The sequence below is a fragment of the Leucoraja erinacea genome, chromosome 16 (assembly GCF_028641065.1).
Source record: "Leucoraja erinacea ecotype New England chromosome 16, Leri_hhj_1, whole genome shotgun sequence".
NCBI classification, from domain to species: Eukaryota; Metazoa; Chordata; class Chondrichthyes; order Rajiformes; family Rajidae; genus Leucoraja; species Leucoraja erinaceus.
The window spans coordinates 43,211,656-43,234,550 of NC_073392.1; the positions used below are offsets into that span (position 1 = coordinate 43,211,656).

General features: G+C 41.7%; 1 protein-coding gene across 2 annotated transcripts in view; it reads right to left on the minus strand.

Moving 5' to 3' along the window:
• Positions 1–576: 576 nt before the first annotated feature.
• Positions 577–22,895, minus strand: part of iars1 (isoleucyl-tRNA synthetase 1) — a 174,257-nt gene continuing 151,938 nt past the window's right edge. For both annotated transcript variants that reach the window (XM_055648264.1, XM_055648265.1), the window contains 3 exons: positions 20,506–20,649; positions 11,599–11,751; positions 577–2,519 (listed from right to left, as the gene is read on the minus strand). In XM_055648264.1, coding sequence (XP_055504239.1) covers positions 2,437–2,519; positions 11,599–11,751; positions 20,506–20,649 — 380 coding nt within the window. In that variant the 3' untranslated portion in view covers positions 577–2,436. The remainder of the gene's footprint in view (positions 2,520–11,598; positions 11,752–20,505; positions 20,650–22,895) is intronic.

Consider the following 22,895-nt stretch of genomic DNA (forward strand, 5'->3'; position numbering starts at 1 on the left):
GCAATTATCATTGTATCCCATTGGCTTTAATTATATTAAATACCCAAATCCAGTGCCTTTATTTAATGCTTACTCAAACCTTTGCTCGCTCACGTACACATACGCAATCTTTTTTCTCTGTACATTTAACAAATAACATATGTTAACTTCGGAAAACTCTCAAGTTGGTCACATATACTTTTTTTTAAAAGAAATCAATGCCGACTTTCATTTGTTAGTCTATCCATGTGGCCGTTCCAAATAAATAAAATATGTTTGCCTCTTACTTTAAAAACAAAATTGGGAGGTTTGGAAGATTCTGAACCATAATTGAGTAATTTGTCTTATATCTCTTACATAAGCAACCCATTTGAATTGGAGGACCTATCTGGATTAGAGATGTTGCTAACTTTCCTATTACATTCCTTTGATTTATTGTTACACATTTAGGACATGGAAATCTAATGACAACAGCTTTGGCAAAAACCTCGTTCATAATATACATTTTTAACGTTGTCAGGTTATTTTGGGGTAGTTGCAATTTTTTTCGATTACATAATAACAAACTGGCATCATACAAAGTCATTAAAGCTGTCATTACATTGCAACATAATAATCTTTATTTAAAATTAACACCATGTATCAAGAAACAAACAATTTCAGCTTGATTTTTCAGAGTAAATTGAGAGCTCACAATCAATTGCATTCATATTGTGCTATTAGCAATAACATATTTATTACAGACCCATGAGATTTTTACAAACCTTTAAGTAACATTCCTAGGCACATGTGGAACCGCATAAAAAAACAAAAAAGAATTTCCAAAATGTAATGTGTCAGCTGCATATTTTTAGTACCCAATACTTTTCTTGGTCATTTGTGAGAAATTGCATTGCGTAGTTTCATGGTGGAATATAGTCAGACATTTTTTGTTGCAATGGCTCTTTGGAAACTATTGAAATACACCAGCATGCACCATTTTCATCTCGCCAAAGCCTTTTGGAAGTACAAGGGTGTAAAGTTGTTTCTAGAGGTGTTATATTAAAATTCGTAAGTCAAAGCATGCTGGGGTTAATACAATATGAATCTAAATTGGGACTGAATAAACAAAGAAATCCAGCATGTGAATTGTGAGATGATAATTGCTTATTGAATGACACTGTTGGTTATTAGCTTTTCATCCCAATGTTAAAGCCTAAAGTTAATTATATTTTCATTCTGGCAGTGTGTTTTACAAACTACATACAGTAGAGGACAGAAGACTGTTCGCACAGTTACCCAGTGTTTTTCCTGCAAAACTAGTAACTAGTCAAAGAATCTAAACCACAATACTTCTTGTGCCACTGAAATTGAGAAAATTCAATGACCTTTTACTTTTACAGTGTCACAAATAAACTGATGCTATCATTGGTAAAAGATTTTCGATTGAACTAATGAAAACAGGGATGAAGACAGTACTGTTAAGCAGATTGTGTTATGAATGGAATAACAAACAAACTAATGAATTAATAAATCAGAATTGCTTAAGGGTATAATCTATAACGTCACCTATCCATGTCTCCAGAGATGCTGCCTGACCTGCTGCGATACTCCTGCACTTTTGTGTTAACCATGCATCTGTAGTTATGTTTCCACACAATATAAATATGTGTTTAGGAAATCTTGGAAAAATTGTGCTTTTCCTTAATTGCAATAGATTGCAACACATCAGGGATAACAGCAACAGTGAGAAAGATTGTCAAGCACTTACTTCAGAGTTATAACATTCTTGTAATAGTTTATCTCATATATTGGATATTCGCATTGATGAGAATTCAGTCTCTCTATTTTGTCCTTCATAAACCATCAAGAGTGCTAGTAAAATCAGAAATTGGATGCAACAATAGCCCAGAAATAACTCCCTTCTTTTCCTCTCTCTGGAAATGTGACTGGTTATTACCCAACACCTTAAATACAAAGTATTGTGGAAATTAGAAACTCTGAAGAATGATTGAGACATTTCTTATTCGGAAAAGACAGACAAAAAATGCTGGAGTTGCTGACCGGGTTCAACCTTAGGTGCAAGGGTCCCAAGCAGAAATCACCTTTCCATTTTCTCCAGATCTGCTGCCTGATCCACTGAGTTACTCCAGCATTTTGTGTTTATTTTTGGTAGAAACCAGCATCTGCAGTTCCATTTTATTATATATTCCCTATTCGCACTTCTCCCAAAGTATTGTGCCTGACCACAGATTTGTATGAACTGGGATCAAAATGAAAATCAGCCCTAAATTAAGCCAACCAAAACTAATGAAATATGTGTTCAATAAGTTTATGAAACAGTTATGTTAAGTGCAATGATGTTCTGTGAAGCAATACTGTAAACAATTAAAAAAAAAAAATCCAGATATAAATATTCCATTAACCCCAGAAGGTGGCTGCAATGCAGTGATGAAAGCTAACATATCTGTTCAGATCTTAGGATTCAGCTGTTCTTGGTAAAACATGAATGTAAATGGTCTTTGTGTTCAACAACTTCAAAGAAGAGTCATTTGTAATTCCTGAAGAAAGACAAAGGTTATGAGTAATTTTCTCATAAAAACAGTTACACATCCAACCTGAGGTTAATTTTTAAAATAATCTACCAGAATGACATACAATTTATACCAAAACAATGAATCATGCGAGTTAAAATTGAATGGAATGTGAATAAAGATTAAATTCTAAATAACCTTCTCAAATACTACTGATGAACTAAATAAAATGCAATCCAATTCTAATTTCCCAGAAACTCCATCATCTCCAATTCAAACTACCCTCATTTCATAGTATTATTCAATGTTTCGCAAACTAATACCATCCAGTGAAATGACAAACAATCTGTTGGAGGAACACAGTGGGTCAAGCACCATCCCTGAGGAGTGGGGGGAGGAACTTTTGACATTTCAGGTCGAGAACCTGCATGAGGAGACGATGAAACATCCTCCTGTTGCAAGGTCACGACACAAAATGTTGACAATACCTTTCCCCACTACTTGATCTGTTGAGTTCCTCCAGCAGATTGTTGATCTAATTTCCAGCTTCTGCAGTCTTTTGTGTCTCCATCTAGTGAAATGTTCTGGAATACCTCTTTGATTTACATAATAACACACATTAATAACTTCCCTATAAATGTTCAACTGTAGAAGCAATGTTTCAAAAAATTTGATACCGTACAGTCACATCCTGTAAGCAGCACAAAAATATTCGATGAAAAAGTCTTTGAACTTAAATGTTTCTGTTAATGCTGCCTAACCTGCTGACCATTTCCTGCTGTAATTTAAACCTTGCATGATTATAAATATTCAATAACAACCACCATTTTAAAAACAGGTATTCGTCAGTTAATCAACCATAAACTTGCAAAAGGGAACTCCTCTGAAGAAATTATAAAATCTATTTGTAGAAATGTATGTAGAACGTTGTAGAAATGTCTTTTGTTGGTTTATTTATAACTCTGCGTTAACTTCAACCTTAATAGACAATTTAGGTTACTTCTTTGAAACTAATGCTGTTCTATATACATCATTGGATCGTCTGCAAATTTTTTTGAGCCATTCAAATTGCATCCAAAATTTCACTGATCAAAATTTTAGACATTTTCCAAATTGAAGCATACTTAATGTAATTCTGATTCAATTTGTATTTTGACTTTCATATTCAGCTTCACTGAAATGACTCTACCGTAGATCACTGTTATCTTGTCGCAAGTTGTCACTGCTAATTCTGCACTCTACCCTGTCTTGACACTCATACTGCATTAAAAACGGTGGAGAAGCCAAGTGAACAAAGTGAGTACAATGAATAATGTTCTTTTGATGTGATTGCTATTCTTTTTGAAATTGTGCCTTCCCTCATGAGGATCCTGCAATAGACTTTGACCCATTTTAAAGTTTAAAAAAGCCTCCACAAATGTAGGTAGCCCATTTCATTGGCCTATCTGCAAGGCACTGACATTTCATCTGCACATTACAGGTCAAGGATTATTTCAAATTGAGAACATGGTGCCCAAATAGAGTTGTACCAGAAATAAAAAAAACATCACCTTTACTTACTTTAAAACTGCAATGATTAGCATAAGTAACACAATAGTCATAGGAAAGCTTAAAGAAATACCATTACAGAGATTTTTTGGTGCATTTTGTTGATGAGTCAAACATGAATGGACTTAACATTTTCATCTTTAATTGATGACACAGGTTGAGATGCTGCAAATTTTAGTTCAGTTTAATTTAGAGAAACAGGCCCTTCGACCCACCGAGTCCACGCCCACCAGCGATCCCCGCACACTAACACTATCCTACACCCACACAAGAGACAATTACAATTTTACCAAAGCCAATTAACCTATAAAAATGCATCTTTGGAGTTTGGGAGGAAACCGGAGCACCCGGAGAAAACCCATGCAATCATGGGAAGAACGTACAAACTCCTTACAGACAGCACCCGTAGTCAGCATCAACCCCGGGTCTCTGGCGTTGTAAGGCAGCAGTTCTACCACTGCGCCACTATGCCGCCCCAAATACCAAATGCTAGATCATTAACACATCTATTTCACCCACAAATCCAGTTTAGTGGCTGGACTCAGATTGTAAAATGTTCATTTTAAATCGAAGGAAGTTTTATTCAGGGCAGTTACAAGCAACAAACAATGAATGTAACTTGCAAATACAGAGGTAAAAAGATTTAATGTCTGCAGTAGAGTCACATCAGCACTGAAAACTGTGCAGATCTTCAAATATTTTAAGAAATCTAAGCTGATGGAAACTCACTGCTTTAATGTAAATGAACACGGCCAGTAGAGTGACTAACAAATCACTGAACCTTAACAGCATGGGTTCGTTGAGATACTTGTAATTATCTTAATAGATCTGAATTAGTAAACATTCCAATGCATATGATATTTTGTTTAAATTATACTCTTAGATCATGACAATTTAAAAAAATAATTACAATTTACAGTATGCTCTCACGTTCAGCATGACGCTCTATAATAGGTATTTGTTATTTGGTAAGTATTAAAGGTAATTGAAAGTAGTGAAGCGTTTCTCTTTTAAAGTTTCCTAACTGATGCTTTGGAAAATATTTTGTGCCTTTTTCATTATTGACAAAAGTAGCTATGATTTCAATCATCATAACGTGGTCAGTTATCCACACAATTAAATTTGCATTCAAGAACCTGGGACATAGAATAATGCAGCAAAATAATGGGCTTTTTGGCCCACAATGTTTGTGCTGAACATGATGTCAAACTAAACTAACCCCTTCTACTTGCAAATGATCCATATTCCACTCACCTTCCCCCCCCCCCCTTACTTTTTTTTTATCATATCTGCTTTCACCACCACCCCTCTGTAAATTAATGCAGTTGAAGATCCTGCCATTAACTTTATACTTGACCCTTACATTTGACCTCCCAAGACTGTTGGTAGGTCAAATGTAAGACAATTTTTAAATCCAAACTATCAGATCAGCATGGATCCCATGCATTGGGGTCAAGTGTCTTACTGAAGTCCATGTAGACATCAATCATCTTTGTTGCTTCCTCAAATATCTTAGTTTAGTTTGCAAGACATGATCTGTCCCACACAAAACCATGCTGATTGGACATAGCCCATTCTCACTATATCCTCCCGATTAGCTTCACTAACACTGATGTGACGCTTATCAGCGTGCAGCGTATAATTTCGTGGATTACCTTTATTTTCATTCTGAAACAAAGGAACAACATTGGCTACTTTCCAGTGTCTAGTGAAGATACCAAAGCCCCAGAAATCTCTTCTCTTGCCTCTCTTAATAGCCTGGGATGGGTCCCATCATGCCCTGATGACCTATCCACATCAAGGGACACAACTACACCTCTTTCTTAATCTCAAAATGCCCTAGCATATTAATGTACCCTATTATCCTCCATGTCCTCTCCTTGATTATATCAATTCCAGTACTAATTTAGTAGTTTTCCTACATTCTGACTCCAAATATAAATTCCTTCCTTTATCCTTCAGTGGTCCCACCATCTCACTAATTACCCTCTTGGTTATAATGTATCTATAATATATCTATAAACATTTTGGGGGTTTTCTTTAACCCGACTTACTTATGATATTTCAGTTTCTTTTGGCCCTCCCAATTCCCTGCTTAGGTTTGATCCTGTTTAATTGCAGCTTTTCCTCAATAAAAATGCTGCCATTGCTTAACAATTCAGGCAGCATTTATGGAAAGCAGAACAAGGTAACATTTCTGGCCCATGACCATCAGAATTCCAAAAAGTTTGAAATCAAAATATGATTTAAATTGCAGGGAAGGGGATGGGTGAAGAGAACAAGGGGAAGTCTATGATAGGCTGGAGATCGAAATAGTCTAACACAAATGATGGAAAGACCGTCAGAGAGAGAATGCAGATGATTTGTTGATTACAGCTGATCTGTATGTGGGAGATTCATGCAGACAAGACCAATGACAAATGAGAAACGTGGGAACAAACTCATGAACAGGGTCAGATATAAAACACAGCAGTTGCTAGAAACTGGATATAATAGGCAATTCTGGAAATACATGGAAGGCAAGGCATTGTCTGTGGAGAGAAAAAATGAGTTGACCTTATAGATATGTGACCTTGCAACAGAAACAGCCTATTCTGGCAATTCATTGATGCATAATCTCAGCTGCAATGAAGATATTCCTGAAGCTTAAACTGGACTTCAATACAACACTAGGAGTCCAATGGCAGGGGGGGGGGGGGGGGGGCAGAGTAGGATGGATGGTTAAAGGAACAAGCAACTGGAAGTTCAAGGTTATCCATGTAAACTAAAAGGAGACAATTCTGTCAAAATGATTAACCGATCTTCATTTGTTTTCCCCAATGCAGCAGCCACCACTTTGTTGGAACCGAATGCAGCCCATTAGCTGTAGCTTGTACACTAAAACATTTACCCACTCTCCAAGCCTTCACCATTCTGTCACCATCACTTGCATCATTTATTCTCCTTTGGTCTCCAGATGTTCCTTTTCCCTTTTTGAAACTTAAAACATGTTTGATTTAAGTTTTTCTCTTCTAATAAAAAACAATCCACCAGAAATGTCAATGCTATTATTTCTCTCCCCACAGATGGCACTTTATGTTCAATATCACTACACTATTAAGTGCAGATGGCGCTGGTGCATGGTGACTTTTTGTGTGCTCTTCCTAGATAAGGATCTACTGCCATCCTATACAATTGTTCTATTCTTCTACCTGTATGCATAGAAATATATTTGGCTCCCTGTATCTTCGTCTTTGGTTTATCCATTGTATTTGCGTTTGACCAGGCTGTATTTATGTATGGTATGTCTAATCTGTATGGATTGCATGTGAAATGAAACGTTTCACTGTACCTCAGTACAAAGTACACCTCAGTATACATGGCAATAATAAACTTATCTGTGCATGAATGTTTATCCACTGACATAAAGCTTCAAGCAGAATAAGGCAGCCAGTTTAAATATCTATCTTCTATCTATCTATACATAACTAAAACTCTCGTTATCTTCCGGTTTGTGTGGTTTTTCTACTTGCACAAAAACGGTACGCGATAGCGCTACGATTTTTCGCCAGCTCACTCGCCGTTCTCCCGTGCTGCAAGTGCATCAGGTTTCAATAGACAATAGACAATAGGTGCAGGAGTAGGCCATTCGGCCCTTCGAGCCACACCGCCATTCAATGTGATCATGACCGATCATCCACAATCAGTACCCCATTCCTGCCTTCTCCCCATATCCCGACTCCGCTATCTTCAAGAGCCCTATCTAGCTCTCTTGAAAACATCCACTTTCGTTATGATCGGTAGCTTATTGTAAAAGTTAGCAAGATATAAAAATCTTAAAAACCGCGCTTGCGCAGGTCGATCACCTCTCCTGCCAGTCAGTGCCGCGGGGATTGGTCCCTTCTCCTGTCACTCCCCAGGACGGACCGCCACTCCCTGCGCCATCGCGTATTTACTGGAGTTGAGGGTGGCCGGCAGAGGTCTCCACTCGGACACAATTTTCGGAGGGATCGGTAGCGGCTCAGCCCAGCCCAGGAGATGTCGCCAAACGGAAAGCAGAGACTCTGATCCCAGCAGGGGAGAACGACTAGTGACCAGTGCCCGCAGTGAGTCCCCATCACAATGCCAGCTCTAGCCCCTTTTCCTCTGATCCCCATCTCTGGCTGCCGCCACCCTCTCCTGTGATACCCCCCTCTCCCCATGGCTCTTCCCCAGTTTATTCTCCCAGCTCTCTTCCCCCTCCCATCCTCCCGCCCACACACACCTCTCCATCCACAACCCCCCCGCCCACACGCCCTTCCATCCACAACCAAGTGCAGGCATATGGGACTAGTGTAGCTGGGACATTGTTGACTGGTGTGGGTGGGCAAATTGGGCCGAAGGGCCTATTTCCACACTGTATCACTCTATGATATGACTCTATACTTACGTTGCCACTTTCAGGGAGCTATGGTCTTGGATCCCAAGATCCCTCTATTCATTAATGCTGTTAAGAATCTTGCCTTTAACAGTATGCTTTCCCCTTACATTCGACCTCACACTTGCTCAAATTAAACTCGACCAGCTTGTTCCTTCACTGATTATCCAGGCCCATTGCTCACTTTATTCTGGCTATAATGAAAGACAAGAGGGTAACCAGGGAGAAGATGGGAAGGCTCAAGGATAAAGGAGGGAATTTGTGCTTGGAGGCAGAGGATGCAGGCGAAATACTATACGAGTACTTTGCATCTGTATTCACCAAGAACATGGAGGACAATAGACGGAGGACAATAGACAATAGGTGCAGGAGTAGGCCATTCGGTCCTTCGAGCCAGCACCGCCATTCAATGTGATCATGGCAGATCATCCACAATCAGTACCCCATCCTGCCTGCTCCCCATATCCCCTGACTCCGCTATTTTTAAGAGCCCTATCTAACTCTCTCTTGAAAGCATCCAAAGAACCTGCCTCCACCGCCCTCTGAGACAGAGAATTCCACAGACTCACCACTCTCTGTGAGAAAAAGTGTTTCCTCATCTTCGTTTTAAATGACTTACTCCTTATTCTTAAACTGTGGCCCCTGGTTCTGGATTCCCCCAACATCGGGAACATGTTTCCTGCCTCTAGCATGTCCAAACCCGTAACAATCTTATATGTTTCAATGAGATATCCCTCTCATCCTTCTAAATTCCAGAGTGTACAAGCCCAGCTGCTCCATTCTCTCAGCATATGACATGCCCGCCATCCCGGGAATTAACCTTGTAAACCTACGCTGCACTCCCTCAATAGCAATGTGAGACAGTGAGATCAGGTAATTAAGAGAGGCAAGAGAGGACATTGCAGACCCTTGGTGACGATCTTTCCATCTTCTATGGCCACAGGTGAGGACCTAGAGGATGGAGAGTAGCCAATGTTGTTCCTTTGTTTAAGAAAGGAAGTAGAGAGAATCCAGGAATCTTAGGCCAGTGAGCCTCTTGTCAGTGGTGAAGAAGCTATTGGAGAAGGTAGGTCACGATAGGATTCATTCCCATTTGGAAGCAAATGTGCTAATTAGGAATAATTTGATTTGATTTGATTCAATTTATTGTCATTGCACTTTTCAGTGCAACAAAATGGTTTAGCCTGCAGTCATAACATAGAATAAATAACAAACACTCAACACAGTTTAAAGTCCCAAAGTCATTATCTCTTCCCTCCTTGCTCTCCCTCTGCGCTGAGGCAATCCAAGCCTCGATGTTGTGGCCCCGCTGGGTGATCGTAGGTAAGTCCCGTGGCTGAATCCGTGCTCCGCAAACGGGCAGGTTCAAACTCCGCGGCCCGGGGCGGTCAAAGCTGCCGTCCTCCAGTCCAGCGGACGCAGCTGTAGTTGCGGGAGCTCCGGAAAACAGAACTCAAGCTCCCGATGATGTCGTCCACTGGCCCGCGGCCGAGCCTCCAAAGTCGGGTCGGAAGTTGGGTCGCCCCGCAACCACAGCCCCGAAGGCGGCCAGCCTCGCGTTGGTAAGTCCTGGCTCTGCCTCCGCAGCCTCGAGGTCGGTCGCAGTTGGAGGCCGCCAGCTCCGCGATAGGCCTCAGCGCAGACGGACACGGAGACGGGGGATACGGCAGGAAAGGTCGCATCCCCCCCCGAAGAAGAGTCAAAAATCCTGTTACACCCACCCCCCCCCACACATACACAACTAAATAAACTGAAATAAACTGTAAAAACGGGACAAGAGAAAACAAAAGACAGAAAAGACAAACGGACTGCAGGCGAGCCGCAGCTGCAAGGCAGCTCCGCCACTTCTACAATTTGCGTGGATCCATAATCAGCATGGATCTGTACGTGTCTGGTCCTACTAACTTGATCAAGATTTTTGAGGAGGTGACAAAGGTGATCAAGGAGAGTAGGATGATGGATATTGAATGGCTACATGGATTTTAGTAAGGCCTTTTAGTATTTTAGTATGGATAAAGTCCCCCATTGCAGGTTGATCCAGATCAAGATGCTCCAGATTCAGTGCCTCGGTTGTATGGATGCAGAACTGACTTACTAAGTGAAGAGGAAGAATTGCGGTGGAAGGGTGTACTTTAGGTTGGATGTCTGTGACCAGTGGAGTTCCGCAGGGAACTGTGGCAGGATATCTGCTGTTTGTTATATAATTGATATGGACAAAAATATAGATGGGTTGGTGAGTAAGTTTGCAGCTGACACCAAGATTGCTCGAGTTGTAGACTGTGAAGAAGAATGTCAAAGTAGACTGCAGGATACAGATCAGCTACAGAAATGGGCAGATAAATGACAGATAAAGTTTAATCCAAGCAAGTGTGAGGTATTGCACTTAAAGTAAGTACACGGTTAATGTCAAGACACTTAACAGCATTATGTACAAAAATGATCTTGGGGTCCAAGTCCCTAGCTCCCTGAAAATGGCAACACAAATAGATATACTGATTATGCTTGTCTTCATTGGTAGGGGCATTGAATATAAATTCAGGAAGACTTGATGCAGCTTTATAGGACTACAGTTTGGCCGGACTTGGTATATTGTGTGCAGTAATGATGTGGAGGTTTTGCAGAGGTTCCACAGTTTACAAGAATGCTGCCTGAAATAGAGGGTATTAGCTATAAGTAGAGGATGGATAAACTTGGTTTGTGTTCTCTGGAATGTCGGATGTTATGGGAGATCTGAAAGTATATAAAACTATGAGAGGCATAGATAGGGGAGCATGGGTGGACATGGTGGAAATATCAGTGAGTAGAGGGCATAGCTTTAAGGGGAAAGGGGCAAAGTGTAAAAGAAATGCACAGGGCAAGTTTATGTTTTATACAGAAGGTCATAGGTGACTGAAATACGCTGCCAGGGGCAGTGGTGGAAACAGATAGTGTCATTTAAGAGGCTTTTAGATAGGCAGATGGGTATGAGGAAATGGAGAGATATGGATCATGGCAGGTAGATGAGATTAGTTTACCTTGGCATCATGTTCAGCAGAGACATTGTGGGCTGAAGGGCCTGTTCCCGTGCTGTACTTTGCTACATTCTATGTCCAATGAACCGCAAACAAGATTTGTTATCCCCCAGCTCTCCCCGGCACTGTCTAAACCATCAGTTGTACATACCTTCTGCTTTGGCATCATCAAGGCACAATCTTAGTTTTTTGCTTCGAAGGCCAAATACTTTGGCCGTCTCGTGAAGAAGTCCAGGGTATGTCAGCCCAGTATCACCTGCTGGGTTCTCCAGCAAAATAGCTCCAACCGTTCCTTTCAGGCATTCTATAAAAGAACAACAGAAATTGTTAGCAGGATGCTGAGAAAGTAACAATCAGATTTCTATAATACATGCAAGTGTGGATATTAGGCCACTCCTTGGGGCATCCCCCTCGGCACTTGAGGGACAGGGACGAGGGACTGCCCACAGGCTTCCGGTTTCTGCTCAGGGGGTTTTCTGGGAGTTTGTTTTTTCCCTTCGGTGGAACTCGTGAGTGGATGCTCCCAACCATCATTAAAGAACCTTTGAACCTGCCTGGCGTCTAATCTTTTTATGACCACGTCCAGGCCACTACACAAGAATAAAATTACAAAGTAAAAAATTAGTTGGACTGTATTTGTATGAAATCCAAATGTATCTCATTTTCATCCCAATGAAAGGTTCACAATTTAATTTACACGTTTTAAGTTCAGGTGATGTAACTGAAACAATGTGAAAAATTATGAAGAGCCTTGGACTAATATGTAGGTTGCCTCACAGAGGACTTTGGCTTTCTTGTTATGCATTAAATGTAGAAATTCTGATCCTAGTATTAATAGATATCATCACTATATCACTGGAGGTGCTTTCTAAAGAACACAAATCTGACTGCAAATTACCAAAAATTGAACGAGATCAAAATGAACAGAACCAACGCCATTTTTTTGTCTGCAGTTTTTGTGTTGGTTTAATTGTTTTACAAACAGATTGTGATTGTCAAAAACGCTAAAAATATTCGGCAAGTCAAGTTGCATCTCTGCGAAGAGAAAAAGGTAATTACTCACGTCCACATTTACATTACATTAAAGATGTGATTTACATTAAAGAACATAATTCGTCAATTAAAATCACATTTTGCTTCTTGAGATTTTCAGTGTTAAATTTTAATGCAGAAAATGCATTGTGGATATAATTGCTATCACCTTAACACTTGGACAAATCTATAATATCAAATCAGATTCAGATTCAAATGTTATTGTCATTGTGCAGTGTACAGTACAGAGACAACAAAATGCAGTTAGCATCTCCCTAGAAGAGCGACAGAGAATATGAGCAATAAATAAATATATTTACATGCATACAGACATGGTGGTGCAATTATTTTGTTCCTGTTTTTTCCTGGTGGAAGGTGTCTCCGGGGGGGTGGCGGTGGTGGTTGTCAATCACCGAGGTTCAGTGTTGAGTAATGTAACAGCCGCAGGGAAGAAGCTGTTCCTCGACCTGCTGGTCCGGCATCGGAGAGACCTGTAGCGCCTCCCGGATGGTAGGAGGGGAAACAGTCCATGGTTGGGGTGAGAGCAGTCCTTGACGATGCTAAGCGGCCTTCGCAGACATCGCTTGCTTTGGACAGACTCAATGGAGGGGAGTGAGGAACAGTGCTTTCCGGTCGGAGACAGAGCAGTTGCCATACCATACTGTGATACAGTCCAATTCCCATATAGATTCACTGATTTAATTTGTGACCGGTTTGGAAGAGCGGAGGTTTGTTGAGGTGGCTATTTTAACTGATGCAGGAGTTCCTAAAGGCAATGCCCTATGTCCAACCATCTTCAACTATAATCTTCATCCATAATCTTCCTTCCATCTTCAGGCCAGAAGTGGGGATTTTTCCTGATTTCGTAATGTTAGCAACACCTCAGGAAATGAAGTAACCCACCCTACATGTTGCAAGACTTGCATTATATTCAGACATGGGTGATAAGATTTGTGAATAAAAGTAACAGACAATGACCCGCTCCAACAAGAGAGTTTAACCACCTGCACCTGACATTCTTGACATTATCACTATCACATCCCCCAGCACAAATATCTTGGCAGGTCAACATCAAGCAGAAATTCAAATGGACCAACCACACAAATTCCCTAGCAACAAGAACAGATCACTTTGAGTGTACTGTAGCAAATGGCTAACATCCTGACATTTCTGGGTCTTTTAATTATCTATAAGGTACACCAGACGTGTGATGGAGTACTCACCCAGGCAAATGGAGAGTAGTCTCCAATATGTCAAAAACACATCCAAGACAAGGCAGCCCACTTGACTGGCACTACCTTTAATCACCATAACCTTCAATCCCATCACCGCACAGTCGCTGCAGTGTGCACCATCAATAATGCACGGCAGTTACTCACAAATTGTGAGCGTCCCTCTCAAACCCAGGACCTCTGCCATCAAGAAAGACAAGGGCAGTAGGTGCATGCGAATACCATCACCTGCATCACCTGCATTTCCCCTTCCACGGCATGCACCATCTCGGAAATATATTGCTTATGCATCATTGATTTTATTAAAAATGTGTACAGAAAAATGACTACATTTAATGAGTAGATGAGTAAATGTAAAAGTGAAATGGCTAGCGTCTGGTTTTTGGCGGAGTAACGAATCAAAGGCCAAAAAAATGACATACATACACACACACACAAACACAGAGTTTTAAAAGTATATAGAAAATCGAACCTGCCTCCCCAACTTCCACTGGAGCTCATTCCACACAGCTACCACTCTCTGAGTAACGAAGTCCCCCCTCATGTTACCCCTAAACTTCTGTCCCTTAATTCTCAAATCATGTCCTCTTGTTTGAATCTTTCCTACTCTCAATGGAAAAAGCTTATCCACGTCAACTCTGTCTATCCCTCTCATCATTTTAAAGACCTCTATCAAGTCCCCCCTTAACCTTCTGCGCTCCAAAGAATAAAGACTCAACTAGTTCAACCTTTCCCTGTAACTTAGTTGCTGAAACCCAGGCAACAATCTAGTAAATCTCCTCTGTACTCTCTCTATTTTGTTGACATCTATCTATATTACTAAATCTCTGTTCTTGACCGCTTTTGGCCTTCTGTGCTACGATTTCCAAGAGAACGCCGCCACGTACGGCCGTCATTTTTTGGCCACCTCGCTCAGAGCCCCCCCCTCCGCCGCATGTGTGCCGAGGATTTTTCCCGTCGATGAAAAATGACAGAGATAGTAAAGTTTTTACAAAATTCCCCATTCTCTCTACTGCTCCTGCTGGAGAGGGAGAGGGACTATAAAACCAGGAAGTGGTGTGCCTCAATCAGTCTCTGCAAGTGGTGTGCCTCAATCAGAGCTCTGAATAAAACTGAACAAATATCTCCACAGCTGTGAGTACCCATAATGTGGTTTGAAAATGAAAATATGGTTAATTTGAGGGAAAAAAGCACTGCCTGCAAATGGTTGTTTGGGTTGAAGTAAAAAGGCACCCTCTCTCTCTCTCCCCTCCTCTCTCTCCCCACCTCTCTCTCTCCCTATCCCTCTCTCTCTCTCTCTCTCTCCCCCGTCTCTCTCTCTCTCTCTCTCTCTCTCTCTCCCCCCTTCCTCCTCTCCTCTATCCCCTCTCTCCTCTTCCCCCCCCCTCTCCTCTCCCCCTCCCCCTCTCCCCCCTCTCTCTCCTCCCCTCTCTCCTCTCCCTCTCCTCCCCTCCATCCCCTCTCCCCCACCGTCCCTCCCCTCCACCCCCCTACCCCCTTCCCTCCCTCCCCGCCCCCTCCCCCCTCCCTCTCCCCCCCTCCCCTCACCTCACCCCCTCTCAGCACACCCTTTCTCTCCCCCTCTCTCCCCCTCTCTCTCTCCCCTCCTCCCCTCCATCCCCTCCCTCACCCTCCCTCCCTCCCCTAAACCCTCTCTTCCCTCACCCTCCATCCACCTCCCTGCTCCTCACCTCTCCCCCCTTTCTCCCCCCTCACTCTCACCCTCTCTCTCTCCTCCCCTCCTCCCCCACCTTTCCCCCCTCACCCACCCTCCCTCTTCTCCTCCTCTCCACCCCCCATCCCTCTTGCCCCTCTTTGTGTCTGTCTCTCTCTCTGTCCCTGCCCCTTCTCTCTCTGCCCTCACTCTCTAACCCCCCCCCCCCCCCCCCCCTCCCTCTCTAGATGTGACTGCAAGTTGCGGGTTATGCATCAGTAAATAGGGTGGTTATGGGGTAAAAGGAGCAAATTAATAATATTAATATAATATCAAGGGGGGCAATTAGCGTGAGTGCGGGGGGGGGGGATAGTTAGTGTGTGTGACGCTGCATGCCGCCGTCCCCCCCACAACCGTACGTTGGGGGAACAGACCCAACGGGTCTGCACTTGGTCTAGTCTTTCCTATAATTTGGCGACCAAAATTGTACATCCAGAATTGGCCTCACCAATGCCTTGTACAATTTTAACATTACACCCCAACCTATACTCAATGCTCAGATTTATAAAGGCCAGCACACCAAAAGCTTTATTTACCACCCTATCTACATGAGATTCCACTTTAAGGGAACTATGCAGTTATTCCTAGATCCCTCTGTTCAACTGCATTCCTCAATTCGCTACCATTTACCATGTAAGTCCTATTTTGATTTGTCCTGCCAAGATGTAGCACCTCACACTTATCAGCATTAAACTCTATCTGCCATCTTTCAGCCCACTCTTCCAAATGGCCTAAATCTCTCTGTAGACTTTGAAAATCTACTTAATTATCCACAACACCACCTATCTTAGTATCATCTGCATACTTACTAATCCAATTTACCACACCATCATCCAGATCATTGATGTATATGACAAACAACAGTGGACCCAATACAGATCCCTGAGGCACCCCACTAGTCACCAGCCTACAACCTGACAAACAACCACCCACCATTACTCACTGGTATATCCCATTCATCCACTGTTGAATCCATCTTGCTACTCCACCATTAACATGCAACAATTGAACCTTCTTAACCAACCTTCCATATGGAACCTTGTCAAAGGCCTTACTGAAGTCCATATAGACAACACCCACCGCTTTACCCTCATCAATTTCCCGAGTAACCTCTTCAAAAAATTCAAGAAGATTAGTCAAACATGACCATCCAGGCATAAATCCATGTTGACTGTTCCTAATCAGATCCTGTTTATCCAGATGCTTAAATATATTATCTCTAAGTATCCTTTCCATTAATTAGTCCAACACTGACGTCAAACTAACAGGTCTATAATTGCTAGGTTTACTCTTAGAACCCTTTTTAAACAAGGGCACAACATGTGCGGCACGCCAATCCTCCGGAACCATTCCCGTTTCTAATGACATTTGAAATATTTATGTCATAGCCCCTGCTATTTCTACACTAACATCCCTCAATGTCCTAGGGAATATCCTGTCAGGACCTGGAGACTTATCCACTTTTATTTTTTTCAAAAGTTTCAGTACTTCCTCTTCTTTAAATCTCATAGTTTCCATAGCTACTCTACTTGTTTCCCTTATCTCACATAATTTAATATCCTTCTCCTTGGTGAATACCGAAGAAAATAAATTGTTCAATATCTCCCCCATCACTTTTGGCTCTGCAGATAGCTGTTCACTCTGACTCTCTAATGGACCAATTGTATCCCTCGTTATTGTTTTGCTATTAATATAGCTGTAGGAACCCTTTGGATTTACTTTCACCTTACTTGCCAAATCAACCTCGTATCTTCTTTTAGCTTTTCTAATTTCTTTCTTTAGATTCTTTTTACATTCTTTATACTCCTCAAGCACCTCATTTACTCCATGCTGCCTATAATTATTGTAGATCTCTCTCTTTTTCCGAACCAAGTGTCCAATTTCCCTTGAAAACCATGGCTCTTTCCAATTATTACTATTTCTGTGCCGAACAGGGACATAAAGATTCTGTACTCTTAAAATTTCACCTTAAATGTCTCCATTTCTCTTCTACATCCTTCCCATAAAACAAAATGTTCCAATTCACTCCTTTTAAATCCTTTTGCATGCCTCAAAGTTAGCCTTTCTCCAATCAAAAATCTCAACCCTTGGTCCAGTTCTGACCTTCTCCATAATTATGTTGAAACTAACGGTATTGTGATCACTGGACGTGAAGTGCTCCCCAACACATACCTCTGCCACCTGACCTGTCTCATTTCCTAACAGGAGGTCCAGCACTGCCCCTTCTCTAGTAGGTACCTCTATGTATTGCTGCAAAAAAATAACCTGCACACATTTTACAAACTCCAAACCATCCAGCCCATTTACAGAATGTGTTTCCCAGTCTGTGTGGAAAATTTGTAAACATTTTACCGTTAGAGCATTGTTTTTTCGAGCAGTATGATCACACACACAGCCCACCCCTCTCCCAGATCAGAGTTTTATTAGTATATAGATGATTTGTCATAATCCAGCACAATTCCTACCTATTTTGTCCCTGGTAAACCCAGCATATATTATTTCTAATATTATACCTGTCAGTGATTTGCAAACCAGTGATCTCATTAAGTGGCATAAAATGAATCCATTATTCTTGAACATAAAGTCAGCAGGATGGAATTCAAATAACTACTTATACTTATTTCCAGATGCTCATTCCTAAAATACAGAAGAATTTTAAATACTTACATTTTTTTAACTTCCCACAATAATTGTTGACATGCAAAAGCACAGGCAAATATGTACAAGGTGAATAGCAACATGATTTAAAGATACATTCCCAACAGGATCATTCTTTTGTGGTAATTTTGCTGTGGTAGCACTATTGTTTTTTTAGTAATTGATTTAGACTTGGGCTAGTCAGGGCAATGAGATAATAGATTACATTCGGTGTATATATGCCATGGAAAACGCTAAGAATCATAGTGTCATATAGCACAGATGTCCATGCCGACCAATATGCCTCATCCAAGATAATCCCCTCTGCTCGCTTTTGGCCCATCCATCTATCTTCTATCTTCTATCTATCTCTATACAACTAAAACTCTGAACTTGTTATCTTCTGGTGTGCACGGTTTTTGTATTTGCACAAAAACGGCATGTTCCCCTGTGCTGCGAGTGCACCAAGTTTCGTTCTGATCGGTGGCTTATTGTAAAAGTTAGCAAAGTTTAAAAATCTTAAAAACCGCGCGTGCGCAGATCGATCTCCTCTCCTGCCAGTCAGCGTTGCGTGGATTTAGTCTCTTCTCCTGTCACTTACCCGGGACGGTCTGCCCCTTCCTGCTCCATTGCGTCTTTACTGTAGTTGCGGGTGACTGGCAGAGGTCTCCAACTGGAAACAATTTTCGGAGGGACCGGAAGCGGCCCAGCCCAGCCCAGGCCGGCGCGGAGTCGGAGATGTCGCTAAAGGGAAAGTGGAGACTCTGATCCCGGCGGAGCAGTACGACCAGCGCCCGCTGTGAGTCCCCATCGCACCGCCAGCTCCAGCCCCTTCCCCCCTGGTCCCCCTCGCTGGCTCCGGCCCCCTGCCGCTGTGATACCCCCCTCTACCCTTGGCTCTTCCCCCATCTTTTCTCCGAGCTCTCTCTCTCCCCCCTCCCCCCACAATCTCTCCCCCTGCCCACACACCCCTGCCCCACACCACCCCCCCCCTCCACCCATACACCCCTTCCCCCACCCCCCACCCACCACGCCTAATAAGTCCCCGCCCCACCCCCCCCCCTCCCGCGCACCCGTCTCTGGCAAAGTCCTTAAAAATATTCCCTGCACTCTTTCCAGCTAAATAACACCTGTCCAGTAGCAGGATGACCAAAACTGAACATAGTATTCCAAATACGGCCTCACCAACGTATTTTCAAATGTAACATAACATCCCAAATTCTATACTCAAAACCCTTCCGATGAAGGCCAATGTACCAAAAGCCTTCTTTCACCCAATCTACCAGTGACATCACTTTCAGGGCACTATATATCTGCACTCTTAGATCCCTCTGCTCCACAACACACCCCAGGCACACACCTTAGATCCCTCTGGCTTTGAGAATACGGGAAATTAAGGAGAGGGAGATATGCACAGTTTTTCATGATCTCAAGGCAACCGCAGCTTCTAAGTCAAATAATTTCAGAAGCGTGCTTGTAATGCTGGCTAATTTGCACAGTAAACTTCCTCAAAGAGAAATATGATAATTGCCTGCTCATCTCTCTGGATAACAGCACTGATATTTTCTCAAAACAATGCATGGGATCTTTCATGCTGTCCGAGGGTCTTGTTTTAATTACTTGATGCTCCTTTAACTACGCATTCTGTTATCTTGCATGCCACTGGTGTTGCTATTCATTTTTCTCCCTGTATAGAGAAATTGCCTGGGTTGGTATACCGAAACTTTCTGCGACTATTCCTTTCTCTGACGACTGTTTGTGTTTGCCATGTGTCTTCCTCAACATTCTTTAATATGCATGAACGTTCGTTAATACACCCAAATTGATTAATATTTTTTATATGCTGAAAATTTGCTGAAAGTATTCATAAAACTACTTGACTACAATGTTTTATGTGGGGAATATTTTTTCATTTGAATAAAATTTAAATGGTAAATGAAAGATGCAAAAGGAAATCCTTTTTTTCGGTTTAATTTAACCTGATGCAATAGTTGTCTATTTAATCAAGATCAAGAATAATAATAGTCATTTATTTCTATTCCTAATTTTGGTATATCTGTCTTCATTTTTAAGGATTACTGTGGACACACAAATGACCTGCAAAAATTAATTGATTCAACTTCTACTTTTCAGGCAGGTAGAAGTCATGTTGAACATCTTACTAAGTTTTGATTCCCTTTATATTATGAATCAATTATAAATTTGCAGCAATATATTGAAGTTGCTCAAATGCAACTGACAGTAGGGAAAGGATGTGCAAGAATTTCAATATCGACAAACTGCAATTTAATAACATTTTAACGTGGTAGAACATTCTAGGTTGCTTCACAAGTTTCAGTGGGGAAAAAAACCCCTCAAAGCAGCAAGATATTATAACAAATAATTATTATATTCAATCTGTAAAATATACATAAAATAAATGTATTAGTCTTTCTAGTCATACCTTGGGGTTTGGCATTCACTAGCTGCAAGTTGACATACTTGCAGAGCAGATTTTCAGACTGTATAATAGCTTCTGGTGCAGTTCCAGCTGTCACATACACAGTCTTTCCACTGAGGATCATCAGGTCAGTCTCGTTTGTTAGTTCTGGAAGAGGCAAACAGAATCAGTGTTGCAGGATGCACTTTTACTAGTCGTCATGCAAAAAAATCCTGGTATCAGGAGATTGATTCCATATTACATCTTTCTCAATTACTTAATTACTTTTGAGCGTGCAAATTGTACATTAAGGCCTGAAAACCTAATAACTCGTACGTGCATTTTCCAATTGACATCTCTCAAAACAAAATTGATTGCACTATATTATTTTAATCAGTTATGATGATTAATTGAAATATCAAGCAGTGGTACATTGCAGAAACTGTGTGGCAATTCACAGAACATAAAACACAAAACACTACAGCAGAGGAATAGTCCCTGTGGCCCACCATGTATGTGCCAAATTATACTAATCACCTAGGCCTGCACGTGGTCCACATTCCTCTGTCCCTTGCACATCCATGTGCCTACCTAAAAGCCTCTTAAACACCACTATCATATCTGCTGCTACCACCCACCCTGGCAGTGCTTTCCGGGCACCGTACACACTTCATGTAAAAAAACGTGCCTCCTTTAAACTTACCCCTAAAACCTTAAAGCTATGACCTCTAATCTTTGACATTTCCATTCTGGGAAAACCATTTCAAATATCTACCCCATCTACGCCTCTCATTTTATCACATACTTCCATCATGTCTGCCTTCACCCTTCGATGATCCAAAGAAAACAATCTAAGTTTGTCCAACCTCTCCTATCTAATCCAGGCAGCATTCTAGTAAACCTCTTCTGCACCCTCTCAACATCCTTCCTCCATTAGATAATATATATAAGCATCTGGATAAACAGGGTTTGACAAGGAGACACCAGCGAGTTCTCTTGGAGGGAGAGACGTCTATTGAAACTTCTGTGACATCAGGTGGACCACAGGGGACTGGCATGGGTCCATTGCTCTTCCTACTGTATATCAATGACATTCCAAATGCAGTTTCGTCCAGAGTTCGACTCTTCGCAGATGATGCCATAATTTATAGAGAGATTAAAACACCAGAAGACAGCTTGTCCTTACAGTAGAACCTGGATGCTCTATGTGAGTGGGGAAAAACCTGGCAGATGTTATTCAATACAACCAAATGTCATACCATGCATGTCTCACACAAGATTAAACCATTTTCATTGGAATACAACATGGGTAGCCATACATTGCTTGCTGTCGACCTTCACCCATATCTAGGAGGCGAATTAAGCAAAGATTTAAGTTGGGCGACGCAAATTAGTCAGGTGTCTAATAAAGCTAATAGAACTCTCGGCCTTCTTAAAAGAATTCACGCACGTAGTACATCCATCAAAGAGAATGCCTACAAGTCCATAGTCAGGCCCAAATTGGAGTATTGTGGAGCCGACTGGGATCCTTTCAACAACAACAACAAGATCACCTGGGGAAAGTACAACGCCAAGCAGCCCGCTTTGTATGGAATGACTACAAGCGCAAATCAAGTGTGAATAATATGCTGACATCTCTCGGATGGGATACTCTAGAGCTCCGCAGAATCAGGCTAAGACTTATTGTAATTTACAAGGAGATTCACAACATCACGCCATCAAATCTTCCGTCGTCCCAGACCACCAACTGCCATGAAACAAGACAAAATAATGGTCCCTACATCATCAACTCGCTACATTTCAATAAACTTTGCTACCAATATTCCCTTTACCCAAGGACGATAAGGGAATGGAATAGGTTACCACCCAACACATGTGCTGCTCCCGATGTTGTCATTTCAAAAGGGGATTGAGCAACTAGATCTCCTCAACATGGTCAAAAAGGCCCACTTCTTAATGTAGTCACTACTCTACTCACTCCGACCTGCGCGAGATAACCACTTATGAACTGTCTGCGCAGTAATCAACCAGAACCAGGGTCAAGAAGTACTTAAAAGAGCAACCACAGTTCTGGAAAAAGGTCTTGTGGACAGAAGAGACGAAGATTAACTTGTATCAGAGCAATGTATGGAGGAGAGAAGGAACTGCCCAAGATCCAAAGCATACCACCTCATCTGTGAAACACGGTGGTGGGGGTGTTATGGCCTGGGCATACATGGCTGCTGAAGGTACTGGCTCACTTATCTTCATTGATGATACAACTGCTGATAGTAGTAGCATAATGAATTCTGAAGTGTATAGACACATCCTATCTGCTCAAGCTCAAAAAATGCCTCAAAACTCATTGGCCAGCAGTTCATTCTACAGCATGACAATGATCCCAAACATACTGCTACAGCAACAATGGAGTTTTT